This window comes from Armigeres subalbatus, chromosome 3 (assembly GCF_024139115.2).
Source record: "Armigeres subalbatus isolate Guangzhou_Male chromosome 3, GZ_Asu_2, whole genome shotgun sequence".
NCBI classification, from domain to species: Eukaryota; Metazoa; Arthropoda; class Insecta; order Diptera; family Culicidae; genus Armigeres; species Armigeres subalbatus.
This window is the reverse complement of record NC_085141.1, coordinates 198,306,239-198,324,119: the sequence shown is the minus strand read 5'-3', so window position 1 is coordinate 198,324,119 and position 17,881 is coordinate 198,306,239. Positions and strand designations below refer to the sequence as shown.

At 39.9% G+C, this 17,881-nt stretch overlaps 1 protein-coding gene across 4 annotated transcripts in view; it reads right to left on the bottom strand.

Moving 5' to 3' along the window:
* The window catches only part of LOC134225253 (cullin-2), a 53,248-nt gene extending 36,994 nt beyond the window's left edge, over window positions 1-16,254 (bottom strand). Inside the window, exons 1-2 of one of the 4 annotated variants that reach the window (XM_062705164.1) lie at window positions 16,098-16,254; window positions 15,895-16,051 (exon numbers count right to left, since the gene is read on the bottom strand). In XM_062705164.1, the coding sequence (XP_062561148.1) occupies window positions 15,895-16,013 (119 nt within the window). In that variant the 5' untranslated portion in view covers window positions 16,014-16,051; window positions 16,098-16,254. Of the gene's footprint in view, window positions 1-15,894; window positions 16,052-16,093 lie in introns of all 4 variants that reach the window. The other 3 variants (XM_062705165.1, XM_062705168.1, XM_062705166.1) reach the window with 3 other exon arrangements.
* Between the last annotated feature and the right edge of the window lie 1,627 nt (window positions 16,255-17,881).

Sequence of the window (17,881 nt, the reverse complement as noted above, 5' to 3'; positions counted from 1 at the left end):
CCGTAAAAAGACGGAGCAACTGTACCGCGCTAATCACGCAGGAAAGTTCTATGAGAAGTTAAACCATTCACGTAAGGGAACCTTCTTACAAACGAGCGTGAGGTGATCCAAAGTTGGTGGCAGCACTACGAAGAGCACCTGAATGGAGATGTGGCAGACAACATTGCCGGTATGGTAATGAACCTAGGAGCACGCGCGCAGGACATACGATTTCCGGCTCCGAATCTCTAGGAAATCTAGGAGGAGATCGGCCGGATGAAAAACAACAAAGCCCCTGGAGTTGACCAACTACCTGGAGAGCTGTTTAAACACGGTGGTGAGGCACTGACTAGAGCGATTCACTGGGTAATTACCAAGATTTGGGAGGATGAGGTTCTGCCGCAGGAGTGGATGGAAGGTGTCGTGGGGTGATAAGGATTGTAGCAACTACCGCACAATCACATTGTTGAACGCCCCCTACAAGATACTCTCCCAAATTTTATGCCGCCGACTAACACCAATTGCAAGAGAGTTCGTGGGGCAGTACCAGGCGGGATTTTTGGGTGAACGCTCTATCACAGATCAGGTGTTCGCCGTACGCCAGGTATTGCAGAAATGCTGTTAATACAACGTGCCCGCACATCATCTATTTATCGACTTCAAAGCCGCATATGATACAATCGATCGGGACCAGCTATGACAGCCAGTGGCGTAGCCACGGAGGTGGTTTTGGACATAAAACCCCCCCAGAGACAAAATTTTTAGAAGATTTTTTTTTAAATTGAATTGTAATGAATTTGTAAAACGAAGCTGAAAAATGCAGCGCCCCGCGAAACGTCTGGTCACATTATCCATATCGTGAGTCCATGTTGATGCTTTGTCCCGTTTGCCATGTATCGAAGTTCTTTGGAGGTATGCCTCCGAGAAGACGGTCAGTTCTCGCTCAACTTTTCAAAAGGACCTAAGTAACATTTTTCATGAATTAATTTGAATAGCGCCATCAACAGAACAACATGAAAGCTATTGATTGCAGTATTCAAATTAAGTCATGAAAAAAATGTTACTTAGTTCCTTTTGAAAAGTTAAGTAAGAGTTTGTCAGTCGCCGTCAGGTAACTGTGTTGGTCAGACGCGTTCCCGCACTGAAAATAATCGACACTATCGATCAAAATGTCCTCACCCTTTGATCTAAAGTGCTCATGTTTTTTTGAATTGAAATGTGTTTCTGTTATATATATCAATATTTCTACACTTCAAATTCAACGTATTCGACGCTTCGAAATACTGTTTCAAGTCACCCTTTGATATCGAGTTTGTTATTCTTCAATGGAATGTGAAAAACACTTTGATTCACCCCACTGGACTGTTAAAGCGATTTCCAAGTGCAACTAGAATAGGAGAATTTCCAAGTGTTAAGCTAGAATAGGGAAATCGCAATTTGTCTTACTTTTTCTGTAGCAAAATTGCATGTATGTACATATTTTTAATCAAGTCATTTAGTAATCTGCAGGGAATCAATTTTTTTTGGAATGCGCTTGCGAAACAAGCGACAAAAGAGACAGGCAGAAAGATCCAGGCAACGATCTCCCCATGTGCTGTTCTGTTTTACATCTAGTTCTATCGATCGGCAGGTTTATGCGGAATTAGCACTACCACTCATGGAGGTGTGTCCATATCGTGACGTGTTCTTCCAATCACCCGATTTCGATCTTATTGGATAGAACCTCATTTTTTTTGTTATTAGCCAAATTTTATTTTCATAATTGAAACAGATTTTACGACCGTAATTGTGGTGAATGATTTGTTTTTCGGCTTTATCGGTCATTTCTACTCAAAGTATGAGGGAGTCTTGGCACGGTGGTTTCCATACCACTAACCAAGCCGTCCACAACCAGGACGTTAGGCAAGAAGAAAAGATATTTTAGTTACTAGATAAAGATTGTCGCTTCGGTTCCCTTTGTTCTGCTGTCCGAAACATGTGTGGTACATACCTGTCAAATCGTATGGATTTTCCTTCTTTGACATTTAGCTCCCCTATCCTCGCCAGCAAAAGATGTTCCGGACAGCGACGACAGCGACAATCTTTATCTAGTAACTAAAATATCTTTTGCAAGAAGATTCACGCTTCGATTAGCCTGTGCACGCGGGGATGTCGACCACCTGGGTCGACATGAGATGACATTTCTATAATTTACCTGGGTCTTTGTTTGTAAACATTGGCATTTTTCTTATATGATGTTGAAATAAGATTCTAACACGCATTCGGCTTCAATAAAAATGCATATTGGAATCATTGGATAAGCGCGAAACTAAATTCTATTGGACTTGTTGAACATTCAGTGTAATTTAACTATACATTTAATAGGTCTTTGATATTTTATTAATATTTTGAATGTTTCTAGATGTATAAGACTGCTTCTGTTTCTTGCAATGGACATACTTATTAGGGAAACTGCTCCTTGAATTGGGTCCTAAAGCCCTACCTCGTTTATGGTTGCAAACGGTAGTGCATCGGTCAAGAATACTTGAACCGATGTTATAAAAAATCTGGTAAAATTCTAAATCAGTAAAAATAATATTTTTATGTTTAATACATTTTGAGGCAAATATTGGCCTGTGCAACATTGCAGAACGAATCAACCATCAGCCCAAAACGTCAGGCCCATATATTAACTGTCAAAGGTTGAGTCAAGTGCCCTGCGGTGTTTTGCTAGTGCGTTTGAATCCTTACGTCAAACAAGACCGAAAATGTCGAGGAAGCATTTTTCATCTATTTTCAAATTTCAAATTAAACAATGTTCCTTTCAATTTTGGGTCAAAAGAAAAACTGACGCATTCAGGATGATTAACTTCATCGTTCCCTGAAATAAAATCGAATATCGTTTCTTCATTTTAGGACCCAATTGGTGAGCAAATTGTTTCATTTCTCATTCTTGTGATTTTTTTTCAGCAGTGAGCCGGATAACAACAAAACACGCAAAAATCGAGCCTAAATTGCCTGTTTTGCGAATGTTATTGATATACGAGCATGTTATTAATAATGGAACACATATCCTATATCGAAGCGGGCAAACTTATTCTCATTGAAGTGTTCAAAAACTGCATCCATTACGTTTGAAAAATCTAATAATCATGAAGGTCTATGTAAGTTTTCACATGAATTCTGATCTTGCGCATCCTCGTAACGGATGACCAAAGTCGAACTCATAGTTCGCTCATAGTTTTAAAACAATAACTTATCTACAATGTTTTGATTGAACTTGTCTGTATAACTGAATTTGCAAATTAATATTGATCTAAATTTCTTTCAATTTTGGGCTTTTAAATGATACCACTTTTTAATCCTTACAAATACGAATTTCTTCAAGTGGAGTCAAGAACAAGACTCCGAAGATGGCCCAACTCTATAGGGAGTAATACTAACTCGTATAAGACTACGAGCTATATTATAGCATAGCTTGATGTCAAAGTTCACACATTCGAATTTTACTGGGAATAGCACATATGATGTTCAAGATCCTTTTTACTAAGAAATAAAGCTCGTAATCAGGATGTAATAACATGGGATGCTTTTTGCAAAGAACTGCACTCAACCTAATTCCGAGCCTAATTCTCAGTGAGTTGTTCAAAAGATAGCATCCATTATACATAAACATATTATAAATCTATTAATCATATCTGAATTTGAATACACTTTGATTTAGCATGTATATGTGTCGTTTTTATTAACATTTACGTAAAAATAAAAATGTTACTTATTCAAGAAAACGGAATGGAGCCGCAGCTTTTACATAATTATTTACAACGTTAATGATTAAACTTTTATATCGTATACGTTGAAACTGTCATTATTTGTATTCATTGTTACGTAGGATAGGACATTGATTTGAAGAAGTGAAGTTTCTAGATAATTCAGATTAATCTAGGTAAGCAATGGTACGGTTTTATTAACGGCTAAAATGTTATAATTTTGGATAACTTTATGGACCAAATCAGAAGCTTTTCATATGATATTTGACGTAGATTTACGTCTTTCGGTAAGAAGGGGGGGGGTCTTTTAAGTTTCAAAATTGGGACCGTCACCAAAATAAGTCAGGAAGTAAGAGTCAATCACTCAGCCTTTTGGTATGAATCGATCAGTTAACTCTCTAAGATTTTATTCAACTATTGTAAAGAATTCTTTCAATGCATTTAACTATTGAAAATTCAATTTCGACAGGTATAGTGTTCAAATTTCACTTTTACAGTAAATTGGCTTCATTTTGGCTCTATCCACCAGCAAATGAACATGCACAAAATAATTGAATTTCACATCCACTATCGAACGATAAGTAGTTCTACCGTTCTACGTTCAATTTGCAATCTTGTCATTGATACAAAATTCCTTTTTGGAATGACAACATACACACTTAGTTTTTATTTCTGCAGCTCGGCAAAAATCCGCACAGCCGTGCGTCAGCAAAATAAAAAACTGATATTTCAGCAAAAATGACGTTTGTTAGCTGATTTTCAGCAAAATATTTGCTGATTTTGCAATTTTGACATCAATCTCGGCAAAAACATGTTTGCTAAAGCACGGCTGTACGAATCTCGGTAGAAGTTCAACATCTCGCTGAGATCCCGGTATAAAAAATTAAGTGTGTATGATTAACAGCCAATTTCTTCATATCCGCATAACTCTTATGCAGTGCTTACCCATAAGCTTAAACCTAGTTTGCACTGTAAGCAGAGTTAAAGAAGTTGACCCCAAGTTATAATCGACCTCATAAATGACACAGACATTAACCATTGCATGAATTTAATAACTCCGAGCAATAAATATGTTTACCCTTTTTAATATAAAAGTATTGACTCAAAAATAATTATCGAAGACTAACTACCAGTTTCCAAAACTACTATTTGCAACGTTTTTGCATTCCATGTCTCTACATTGTTACTTAAATGCAGTAAAACGACTTTACAATGTTCAACAATTCCAACAGAATTTATTTTCGCGCTCTTCCAATGATTGCAATATGCATTCTTATTGAATCCGAACACCTGTTAGAATCTTATTTCAACATCATATAAGAATAATGCCAATGTTAACAAACAAAGACCCAGGTAAATGATAGAAATGTCATCTCATGTCGACCCAGATGGTCGACATCCCCGCGTGCACAGGCTAATTGTGTGCTGTTCAATAGATGGTCTTCCTTTCTCCCTTTCACCCTCTATCGCTTCATACTTGTTCGCGCCCTAGCGAACGGCTTTCAATCTGATGATTTTCAATTATCTTTCAATTATTTACTTCCTCATACTTTGAGTAGAAATGACCGATAAAGCCGAAAAACAAATCATTCACCACAATTACGGTCGTAAAATCTGTTTCGATTTTTAGATGTTTTTCAAAAATAGTCTTGGAGCTCCAGCATACAATCTGGAGCGGAGCCTTGGAAAAATTCCACAGAACATCCATTGAGCAGCTCCAGGATAAAAACTAACGAGACAACCTTTTTAAATTCTTTGGTTTTTTTATGTTTCAGTGAGAAGTTCGTTTTTCGTAACGCCTACTAGCTATTCGCAACGTTTTTTTGGTGATCCTCTTCTCGGTTATTTTTTCCCAAGTATTCCCCGTTCATTCGGTTAGACTGTGCCGGGTAAACCCTGAAACACTGCCTTAAACGGAACACAACTGAAGGCTAAGCTGTTTGTATACAAACTGGAGTGCAATTGTGATTCCAAAATTGTCTTCATCTCAGCGGGATCTATCCAGATACAAAGTAAGTACCGAAAACAACAGTAGTGATATCGTGCAGGCGTTATATCTCCGCACTCACAAACGTGATCCAGCCACTCAGTCGATTAGTACCTCTGGATTAGTACCCCCGTTTTGTTTTGCTCTGTGCATTCACCCGCCCGAAGCGGTGCTGTTGTTTTCGATTAGAGCAGCACGTCCTGGTGCGTTCGGCAGTCTCAAAAGCCGAAACATTTCAGTCGACGCGCATGACTCTGTTTTGAAAACCGCTTTGGTGAAGGTCCATTCAGTGCGCATCCACACGCTTCACTCGCGGTTGTTGTTAACAACCGAAAGTCGGAGCAGCAAGCGGTGATAAGGGCAGGCAACTGCACGATCACCTCTGAACGCCCAATCAAACTCTTGGGGGTAATAATCGACGATAAGCTCACCTTTGGTAGCCACGTCAATTACGCCTGCAAGCGTGCCTCCACAGCTATAGTGGCATTGTCCCGGATGATGTCCAATAGCTCTGCGGTTTATGCCAGCAGGCGCAAGCTTCTGGCTAGCGTTGCTCTGTCCATACTGGGCACGGCCCTGCGTATTAACTGCTACAGAACGAAGTTAGAAAGTACGTATAGGCTCATGTGCCTAAGAGTTGCGAGCGCGTACCGTACCATGTCGCACGATCCACTTTGCGTCATCACCGGTATGATGCCTATTGACATCGTTATCGGTGAAGACATAGAGTGCTTCGAAATGCGCGGCACGAGAGGCATCCGTAGGACTGTCTGGTTGGCCTCAATGGTCGAATGGCAGCGTGCGTGGGACAGTTCCACTAAGGGCAGATGGACACATAGGTTGATACCGGAGATAGGTACGTGGGTCAAGAGGCGCCATGGGGAAATCCCTTTCACCTGACCCAGGTCTTTACAGGCCATGGTTGCTTCAGACAGTACCTACACCGGTTCGGACACTCGGCCTCGCCTGAGTGTCCGGTGTGCGTTGGTTTAGAGGAAACGGCGGAACACGTGTTGTTCGTGTGCCCGCGTTTTCGCACAATGCGTGACCACATGCTTGCCACATGTGGTCTGGACACTACCCCGGACAACCTAGTTCGGAGGATGTGTAAAGATGAAGTTGGCTGGAACGCCGTTTTATCGGCTATCGTCCAAATCGTCTCGGAGCTACACAGAAGGTGGCGCGTGGACTCGAGGGATGGCTAGTTCAGGCGCAAATAAGAGGTGGTCCAAGGGTTCGGAGTCGGCTTCATGGGTCATACCGGTGCCCTGTGGTCGAACTCGATCTTTTTATCGAACAAGTGGCCGCGTGAAAAACAACATGGTATCGTCGCTTTCGCGACGTCGGTCAACCGGGCGGGTTCCGAGCCCGAGGACGGAAAGGGGTCCACGTCAAGGCTGGGGCAGGCGTAGGCACCGTGTCGGCAAGTCCCTCTGTGTGCTGGCGAATAGGCCCTATCGCAGAAAGGTCAATTTGGGGTGCACGCGGCATCATCATTCTTGATACCAGTCGTGCAGAGGGAAGCAGGCGCGAAGTCGACCCTGCCCACCTTCCGAGGACATAGGGCGTGGTAAGGCCACCTGGAAAGCCGGCAATGCGCTGGCACGATACCATGGTGTTCTTCTAAAAAAGCGAGTCACGATGTTCGATGCTGCAAGGACACGCAGCTAACCTCGAGGGTGCGTTATGCACTGGCCCCCTTTGAAGCATTACTTTCTGGTTGTACCGAAGGGACGATGGGCTTGGCGGCAATGGAAACGGTTTAGCTGGTCGGGGATGCAGTCCTGCCTCCCTCATTGGAGGTGGCCCCTAACCCAGCACTTCCTGGTCAACCCAGGATGTCTGTTGAGCAGATTCCCCCTCCATTGTTTAGGAAGAAAAAAAAAACACGCTTCACTCGCGGTGGTGCTGAAAGTTGGATAGAGTAGTGTGTCTTGGTACGATCGGTGGTATCAAATGCCGAAGTATTCAATGCATGCTCTGGTTCAACAACGGCTTAAGTGAAGGCAAAGCGAAACGATAAAGGAGGATTTTTAGGAACACGTTGTATGAGCTTGGGCACGAGGTGTTTGCTGTTCTAAACTGCCCTCACGACATCACTTTAATTTTGTTGTCGTAGGGAAATACTTTTTGGGCTAATTTATCTGTGGGGTAGAAGAAAATTGGTAAGCATGGAGGCATGTAAGGCGTGCGTTAGGAATTTTGCGCGGTCTGATAGAAGTGTTTTGTGCAGTGGGTCGTGCGGAAAGGTTTTTCATCCTGGGTGCGTTGGGTTGAATGTTACAAATTTCAAAGCATGGGCAGCTAATGTTGCTTTACTATGGTTTTGTGAAACCTGCCGAGTAAATTTCCATCCGAGCGTTATGGACCGAGAAGCTGTTATCTTGAAAACGATGAGCGTGTTGACTCGATGGATCTGCGGGTTGGTCAATTTGGCGAAAATCTGAAAACGCTGAAAACTCTAAACTCATTCTTTGTTGCTCATTACACTCCACTTTCATTCAATCAAAATGACGACGTTGAAAGACACCCGAATTTCTCATTTAGGTGTATTACAAATGACGAAATACTTAGTGAGTTTGTTAAATCTTCTTGTGATGCTGTTGGCAATGATTCAATTCCAATGTCTTTACAGGCCTGGTAGCGAGTCACTTTTTAGTGACTTGGTCACTATTTTGAGCCTATTCACTAAAATGTCACTATTTGTATCCAAAAGTCACTAAAGTCACTATTTTTCGGAAAATGGTCACTAAAGTCACTATTTTTGCATTGTCTATTGTAGAAAAGTTTAAAATAAAAATCATTTGTACCTATTATTATTATCAGCCAAATCTGGTAGCAATACATTAAATTTGGGAAATATGCACCAAAGAAGTTCCAAGTATGTTGTTAAAATCGTGAGGTTATTTCCGATTCGAGTATTTATAGAGTGGCGAGGCACTGGCTAGATCGCTGCACTGGGTCATTACCAAGATTTGGGAGGAGGAAGTTTTGCCGCAGGAGTGGATGGAAGGTGTCGTGTGTCCCATCTACAAAAAGGGCGATAAGCTGGATTGTAGCAACTACCGCGCAATCACATTGCTGAACGCCGCCTACAAGGTACTCTCCCAAATTTTATGCCGTCGACTAGCACCAATTGCAAGGGAGTTCGTGGGGCAGTACCAGGCGGGTTTTATGGGCGAACGCTCCACCACGGACCAGGTGTTCGCCATTCGCCAAGTACTGCAGAAATGTCGCGAATACAACGTGCCCACACATCATCTATTCATCGACTTCAAAGCCGCATATGATACAATCGATCGGGACCAGCTATGGCAGCTAATGCACGAAAACGGATTTCCGGATAAACTGACACGGTTGATCAAAGCGACGATGGATCGGGTGATGTGCGTAGTTCGAGTTTCAGGGGCATTCTCGAGTCCCTTCGAAACCCGCAGAGGGTTACGGCAAGGTGATGGTCTTTCGTGTCTGCTATTCAACATCGCTTTGGAAGGGGTAATACGAAGAGCAGGGATTAACACGAGTGGCACAATTTTCAATAAGTCCGTCCAGTTATTTGGCTTCGCCGACGACATAGATATTATGGCACGTAACTTTGAGAAGATGGAGGAAGCCTACATCAGACTGAAGAGGGAAGCCAAGCGGATCGGACTAGTCATCAACACGTCGAAGACGAAGTACATGATAGGAAGAGGTTCAAGAGAAGACAATGTGAGCCACCCACCGCGAGTTGGCATCGGTGGTGATGAAATCGAGGTGGTAGAAGAATTTGTGTACTTGGGCTCACTGGTGACGGCCGAAAATGATACCAGCAGAGAAATTCGGAGGCGTATAGTGGCTGGAAATCGTGCATACTTTGGACTCCGCAAGACGCTTCGATCGAATAGAGTTCGCCGCCGTACCAAACTGACCATTTACAAAACGCTCATTAGACCGGTAGTCCTCTACGGACACGAGACCTGGACGATGCTCGTGGAGGACCAACGCGCACTCGGAGTTTTCGAAAGGAAAGTGCTGCGTACCATCTATGGTGGGGTGCAGATGGCGGACGGTACATGGAGGAGGCGAATGAACCACGAGTTGCATCAGCTGTTGGGAGAACCATCCATCGTTCACACCGCGAAAATCGGACGACTGCGGTGGGCCGGGCACGTAGCCAGAATGTCGGACAATAACCCGGTAAAAATGGTTCTCGACAACGATCCGACGGGCACAAGAAGGCGAGGTGCGCAGCGGGCAAGGTGGATCGATCAGGTGGAAGATGACTTGCGGACCCTCCGTAGACTGCGTGGCTGGCGACGTGTTGCCATGGACCGAGCCGAATGGAGAAGACTCTTACATACCGCACAGGCCACTTCGGCCTTAGTCTGAATAAATAATAAATAGTATTTATAGAGTACAGAATTGAGAAGTATTGGAACCAGAATCACGTCTGTTCGTGAGCTTTAATACCCTCCGGTGACAAAGATATTGGACATCCTCAGTTTCATCACATGACAATGAGGTTTGATGTTTCTCAACGCCAAAATCCAATTATGTTTCGTTTTCGTATCCTTAAATAGTAATATTAATTTGCCATAGGACTTTTGAAACAATATTGTTTACTTATAAGCTGGCTGTCATAACTTCACCATAATGTAGATGTTAGTTTTATCAAAAATGTGCATAAACAATGTTCACGTATAATCGTGTTTTTCTTGGATTATAATAATTTCCATGATTAATATCAATATAGGTATCAATAATGAGGGTATGTAAAACGTTTATAAGTATGAAACCGTTTTTAGCTGATCTTTAATCATGATAATAATCGCTAGCTTTTTCTACCATTTTTACTATAATGTGTTTCACAAAATAAAACATTTGATTGAGTTCCAAACCCGTCCAAGCAACAAAATTGTCAGTGTTGGAAAAATTGGTGTTTCCTTGAAAAAGATTAAAAATAAATTTCCTTAATAAGCTCCACAAAACATATTTCACGCAATCGTAAAATATAATTAGACAATAAAATTAAATAGTCATGGTTTTGAGCGACAAAGCTCACATAAATTATGTTTGGTTTCCAAGGAATAGTGAAACTTAGATAAACACCGATCTATAAGAAGCATACGATTTTTTTTGGATTTAAAAAGCTACCTCCGCCGGGGATGACAATTAGTTAAATGAAGATGAGAATGGGCCACTGTTCCAACTACATAGAATGCTTGTAGAAGAGATTTAATGTATCTGAGGACAATAAAACTGAATTATAAGAGACCTTTTTCAGACGATTTTGTTATCTGACGTCCACTCTGTCGGTAAGGGCGCTGACCCTTTCTCACCCCAGACCCATTGTCACCACCGACGATGGTATCAAGAAATAAATCAATGGCATTGTATATATTGAATCCGCTCCATTTGATATTACAAATCTGGGGACTTTAATATTATCCGATGCCAAATTTATATAGTCAAAGTAAATAAATAAAGTACATAATAAAGTAACTAATAATCAAAGAATGAAGATTAACATAAGAAAGATCATACACACAGCAGATTTGACTCTTAAACTTGGGGGGCACCACTCGTCGCAAGTACGTTGTAGTTCACAAAGGCACCGTACTTGCGCCAAGTGGTGTTCTATCAAATAAGAATAACTGGCCCCGCCAGGAGTAATACTTTACTGCTAGTTTAATGCAAAGAGCATATAAACTAAAAAAATAAGCATACTGTAGTCTGCTATTTTGAAATTATAGTTTATTAAAATTTATGGATTTCTAATAAAGAGACCATGGTTTTATTGGATTTTCTAAATTTTCCTCATAATGCCACGTCGAGCTCAAAATCTCAAAAACTTCATTTAACTTTGTTATTAAACCATAGTTTAATTACAGGTCAAATCGTATTTTTGAAATTTCTTCATTATTTTAATTACTTTATATTTTTCAAATAAATCGTCCTACCAAAAATGTATAAGCTTTGAGAGTCCATACAGTTCACCGTCTAGGAAGCAATTAGATGATTTTATATCATTCTTCGGCTTTTACACAGAACACTTTGAGCTCATATCAAACAACAATAATAGTAGTTATCAACATAATTTTGTAACACCACTTGTAACTCACTTCCCGTTTCCGTGACGCCGGGTAGAAACCTACCCGTGGTGTATTACCTAATATGAGGTACCATGATCACATTCCTAGCTTCTGGCTGATCCAACGAATACCATCCTCAATATCCAACTCCGTGGTACTTATGAGAGTGTCACTAGCCTCTTGCCTATTTTAGTATTTTCTTGATTTCTGATACCATTCTAGATAAGGATTTCAAAAATAAAACACTAGTTTGCAACTTGTAGCTCTATACCCAAGTTCATACAAAAGTCACTATTAGGTCACTTTTTCTGCAATTGAAAGTCACTATTTGGTCACTTTTTCGTCTTCGTACCAGCCCTGTCTTTAAGTCTTTAAGTGTCTCATACATTCGGGATATCGTTAATTGTTGTATCACTTCCTCAGATTTTCCACTTGATTGGAAAATCGCAAAAGTAATTCCAATAGGTAAGATTGACCACCCTGTTACTGAAAGAGACTATCGTCCGATTAGTATTTTTTGTGCCCTTTCAAAAATATTCGAATCACTACTCTCTCAGCAACTGAATGACTACTTGACACACAATGATCTGTTAAGTCCATTCCAGTCTGGATATAGGAAATCATGCAGCACCGTAAACGCGTTTATTAAAATAGAAAACGACATTAGAGAAGGGTTAGACAAGAAGATGGTCACTTTACTGGTTCTTCTTGATTTTAATAAAGCATTCGATTCTATTGATCATAGACAATTGTGTAACAAGTTAAAATATAACTTCTATTTAGATCAATTCTCCATAAAATTAATTCAGTCATATTTGTCCGACCGATTGCAATACGTTGACTTCAACAACCAACAATCTGAATCAATTCCTGTTCTAAGCGAAGTGCCTCAAGGTTCGATTCTCGGACCGCTACTTTTCTCAATGTACATTAATGATCTTCCATTGAATCTGTCACATTGTCGATTCCACCTGTATACAGACGACTGTCAATTATACATATCTGGGGTCCCTGGCACAATATCTGAAATGGTAAATCGAATGAACTCTGACATTCAGAATATATTGCTATGGTGCGAACAAAATGGCCTGATTCTTAACGGAGGAAAACCCCAAACGATTATTTTTTACACAAAACGTGCCGTTTTGTCGAATGTACCATCAGTTAGAGTGGGAAACGATATAATTGAATATTCTAATGTTGTCAAAAATCTTGGTTTAATGATGGATACTAACTTGAACTGGTCATCTCAGGTTGATGCCGTGTGCAGTAAAATTTATAATGCCTTACACTCGCTTGTATTATTGAGACGTTGTACTCCCCAACATATCCGGATTCAACTGGTCAGGTCTCTTTTAGTTCTACTGCTTGATTATGGTGATATTTTGTTTGGCCTAAGTTTGTAACTAAGAAAAACACGAAAAACTAAACCAAGTATTCAACGCTGCTACACGATATGCTTTTAATCTGAAAAAGTTTGTTTATTTATCCAATTATAGAAAGGCTATTCTTGGAACTGATTTTACAAATCATTTAAAGTTCAGAACCTGTATTAAGGTGGCTCAAAAAACACTTCACTTCAAATTTTTTGATGGGCCGTCCTCTTATACGGTTTTATTTGATGCCCTGATGTTCTGGACAAAATTTCAGCCAAATCGGTCAACGTTTGGGCAGTGCTAAACTCGTTGGAAGTTCATATGAAAAAATGTATGCAGAAACATCGAAAAACAGTGATTTGCAGTTGAACGGCACAATTTACGATCAAAAACTATGATACACATTTAGTTCTTGGAAAATTAAATACAGAATGCTATGCTGAAAACCGCGAGAAGATTAGAGTTTATTAGGCAAATATATTAGCATTTTACTGGAGTGTTGTAGGGGTGAATTTATTTCTTTTCAAAGGTACCTAGAAGAAACGAAATTTGCTCAAACCCCACTTCAGAGAAATGCTTATAACTTCGCTGGGCACACACTAATCTTCTCGCGGTTTTCAGCATAACATTCTGTATTTAATTCTACAAGAACTGAATGAGTATCATGGTTCTTGATCGTAAATTGTGCTGTCCAACTGCAAATCACTGTTTTTGGATGTTTCTGCATACATTTTTCCATATAAACTTCCAACGAGTTTAGCTCCGCCCAAACGTTGACCGATTTAGCTGAAATTTGGTCCAGAGCATCAGGGCATCAAATAGAACCGAATAAGAGGGCGGCTCTTCGAAAAAATTGAAAAAAGTTTTTTCCATACTAGTCTGAGCCACCCTAACCTGTATCCAAACATTCAAAATTATTAACAACTCTCCAATTTATCTTCGAGATTTTTTCAGATATACTCGCTCTTCGCGAGGTTCGTTACTTATCGTTCCTAGATGTTTCACAAACAGTTTAAGAGACTCCTTCCGCCTACGAGCTATAGGTGCGAAAGAAGTTTTTCTTTATTTAAGCGGAATCTAAATATCTTATTCAGTATGAAGTTATTGGTATTAGACGTTGCATAGTAGCATAAGCATTGAAAATCAATATGTGATTATTTATGTTGGTAATTGTTAATAAATAAATAAATAAAAATAAAATAAGGGGTAATTTCTGGACAAAATTTTCAAAGATCAACCAGAATATTTCCTGATAAAATTGATGTATAAACATCAAAAGCAGCGAATGGTAAAACTGAAACATTACCATTGACAACAACGTTCATTATCCTTCTCTTGCGTCCGAGCATGATTATGAAGTATCGAGTAACGTTTAATCACGGTTTAATTGAGACAATCGCCACCTACTTACATGTGGTAGACCATATGATGCTTTTATCCACTATCATTCGCTCTACATGACCATTAATTTGACCTCCTAAGGACGTGAGTATGGACCAATTGGAATCTCTGTTGTTGCTTAGAGATTAATAGAAACAAGCTCGATTACCATGGGGAACATGAAAAGGGCCCGGAGTAGACTTTTACTCTAGAGACTGACAACGACCAAAGACAAAAAAAAAGCTTTATAGCTTGATAGTGGAGGTGGTTGTCGACTGTAACTGCCTCGGAGTATTGTTTATCGGCTATGCAGCCTGATGACCAGCTAAAACGCTATATTAATTCTGATTCGACGTTTCAGTAACTTTATAGGTCCCTTTTCAATGGATTAAATTTGGTTCATTGTCATAAGTGTCCTTAGTTTATTATATTGTTGGAATTGTAAAAATGAAATTCCCTGACTTTCCAGGTTTTTCCAGGTAGTCGACACCCTGTAAACCCAATCGATTGTTTTTAGCAAATCAGGTACAGTTGATTCAAAAAAGAACATCTTCTTCAGTGGTTCCAGGACTCCACTAAATAAAGTAAAAATATTGTCCAAAATTAAAACCTTGTTTTTGTACCTCCTGACTAAATGTTATGTGCTACAGACTAACATATTATTCGATAAATACAAATACAAATAATAGGGCTTGCAACTCGACTACAAACTAAAATGGGTACAACAGGTAGGTAAATGACGTGGCGAAGAAGGTGTTCTCGATACAAACACGACGGAAGCTAGTACAAGCCGTAATAGTACTATTCTTCACTTATTGCGATGTAGTGTACCACCCGGATCTGTCTGCTGCACAAGAGTCAGCAATCCCTTTTCTTTACTATCTTCGTCATTGATACACGACAGCAGCATTACGGAAAGAAATTCTTGGGCACGATCTACCACCCAACTACCGGTTCCGAATGTGTTGCTCTATGGAAAAAGCCTTCGATAAAACGCTACCCGGATACCTAACACAACTACACCGATCGCCGCTGGAGCGCACAAGATAATTTAACCCTCGACACAGTACATCTAGGGGAAAAAGTTTGCTAATTTATGGACCATCATGTTGGAATGGGCTTTCAATGGAAGTGAAGCGGGCATACACGTTCAAGAACGCCAAAGAGACTGATATAAATCGAGTAATCTAGATTTTGTTTGTTTGTTGTTTCCACCTGTAAATCTCCAATACTTTTTTCTTAACCAGATACATAGTGTAAACTAATAGATGATCGCACGCAATAAAATAACAATTTCAAACAATTTTCATATATAGGTTAAAGGTGGATGAATGGCAAAATAAACTTACCCGAAACGATCGCCCCATTCTTTGCGATTTACCCTACCGAGGGTCACTACCTCTTTGATGGTTCCTTTCAACTCATTCCAGTCCTTCTCGAAGTCTATCCGTTTTGGCTTCAAAGACATGTTGTTCCGTGGTCTCAATGATTCGAACCCTACAATACCTACAAGGGATTAGCTGCGAAACTATATTATTACCTAATTACCAACCAAAAAGGAATTGAAGCAGCACAGTTTGTGTTCATTAGCCAATCTGGATGTACCAAAAAGTATTTTTTCTGCGATGCACTGATATGCAATTTTTGAAACGTCAACTCCTTATTTTTACGATCGTCGACTCTATTCAAATGTCACCGATGTTTCGGATGTTTCAGACGATTAGCACTCTTATCCAGGGATGCCAGAGAATATTTTCAAATGTCTTCACAGTCGTTTAAATATGTCTTCAAATGTCTTCAATATAAAAATTTTGATTATTAGCAAGAAATTTCAAAATCCAATAGGTTTGTAGATTCAATCATGTTCTCGTTTTATAGATGTGGAATATTGTTTATTTTTTTAAACATTCAAATTGATAGAATTCAAGAGAATATTCTATAAAATTTTCACGAGATAGTGTATAAAGAGTTTCCCCTGGGTTTTATACTGAGTCTGGTTTAAATTCCACCGGATTTTTTAACTGAATTTTCATGTGGAATTCTTTCAAATTTATTTTTAAGGAATACCCTGTAAGGTTTCAAAATTTACCGTAAAATACTTGAGAAACATTCAGACGAAATTTCCCGAAGAATTCCTGTTGGAACACCCAGAGGATTTACTGAAGAAACTTCTGGAGAAATTTCTGAAGGAACTTCCGGAGGAATTGCTGGAGGATTTTCAGAAGGAATTCTTGGAGAGGCTTAAGAAGGAATTCCTATAGGAACTTCGGGATGAATTCGAAGGATTTTCTGGAGAAATTTGTGAACGATATTCCTGAGGAATTACTTAAGGAATATCCGGTGGAATTCCTGAAGGAATTTCTAGAGAAACTTCCGGAGGAATTCTTGGAAGTAGTTCTGGATGAATTCTTGGAGGAGTTTCTTGAGATATTGCGGCAGAAACTTCCGAAAGAAACCCTGGAGGAAATACCAGAGAAATTCCGTAGTATTCTTCTGGAGGCATTCTCGGAGAATCTTTCGGCAACACTCTTGGAGAATCTTCCAGACGAATTCCTGGAGAAACTTCCAAAGGAATTTCTGGGGAAACTTCCGGAGGGATCACTGGAGGAGCTTAAGCGGGAATTTTTGAAAATTCTGGGGTACTTTCGGAAGAATTTCTGGAAGAACTTCCGGAGGAATTCCTGAAAGAACTGCTGGAGGAATTCGTGGAGGAACTACCGGAGTAGTAAAGGAGGATCTTCCGAAGGAATTCTTGGATGTTCTTTCGCTGAAATTCTCGGACGACCTTACGGAGTAGCTCCTAGAAGAAATTCCAAAGGTATTCCTAGAGCAGAGGTTCCCAAACTTTTAGACATGCGACCCACCTAGCAGAATCCCATATTGCTTGCGACCCACCAGGTACCAAATGCATTCACTTTGGGAAATTAGATAAAAATGAGTTCGCGTTAGATTGCACAAATCATAATAAATTGCTTTATATTTCATCGGTGTATTTGTCACAAATTTCGTCAATTTTTTGGATTGGATGTGGTTTGGATTTGGATGAGATTTGAATTGAATTTTCATTGGATTTGGATTGGATTTCGATTTGATTAGTATTGGAATTGAATTAGGTTTGGATTGGATTTGAATTAGATTTGGATTGGATTTTAAAAAGATTTGGATTTGATTCAGATTGGATTCGAATTGGATTAGGATTGGTTTTGGATTGGGTTCGGGGTTTAGATTTAGATTGTATAGGACTTCTTTCTACTTGCCCAAATATCGTATAACAAAAAAAGTACGTTACCCTCGTCAGGTTTGTTGTTCTTTAATCATCAAATCATTACTTAGATC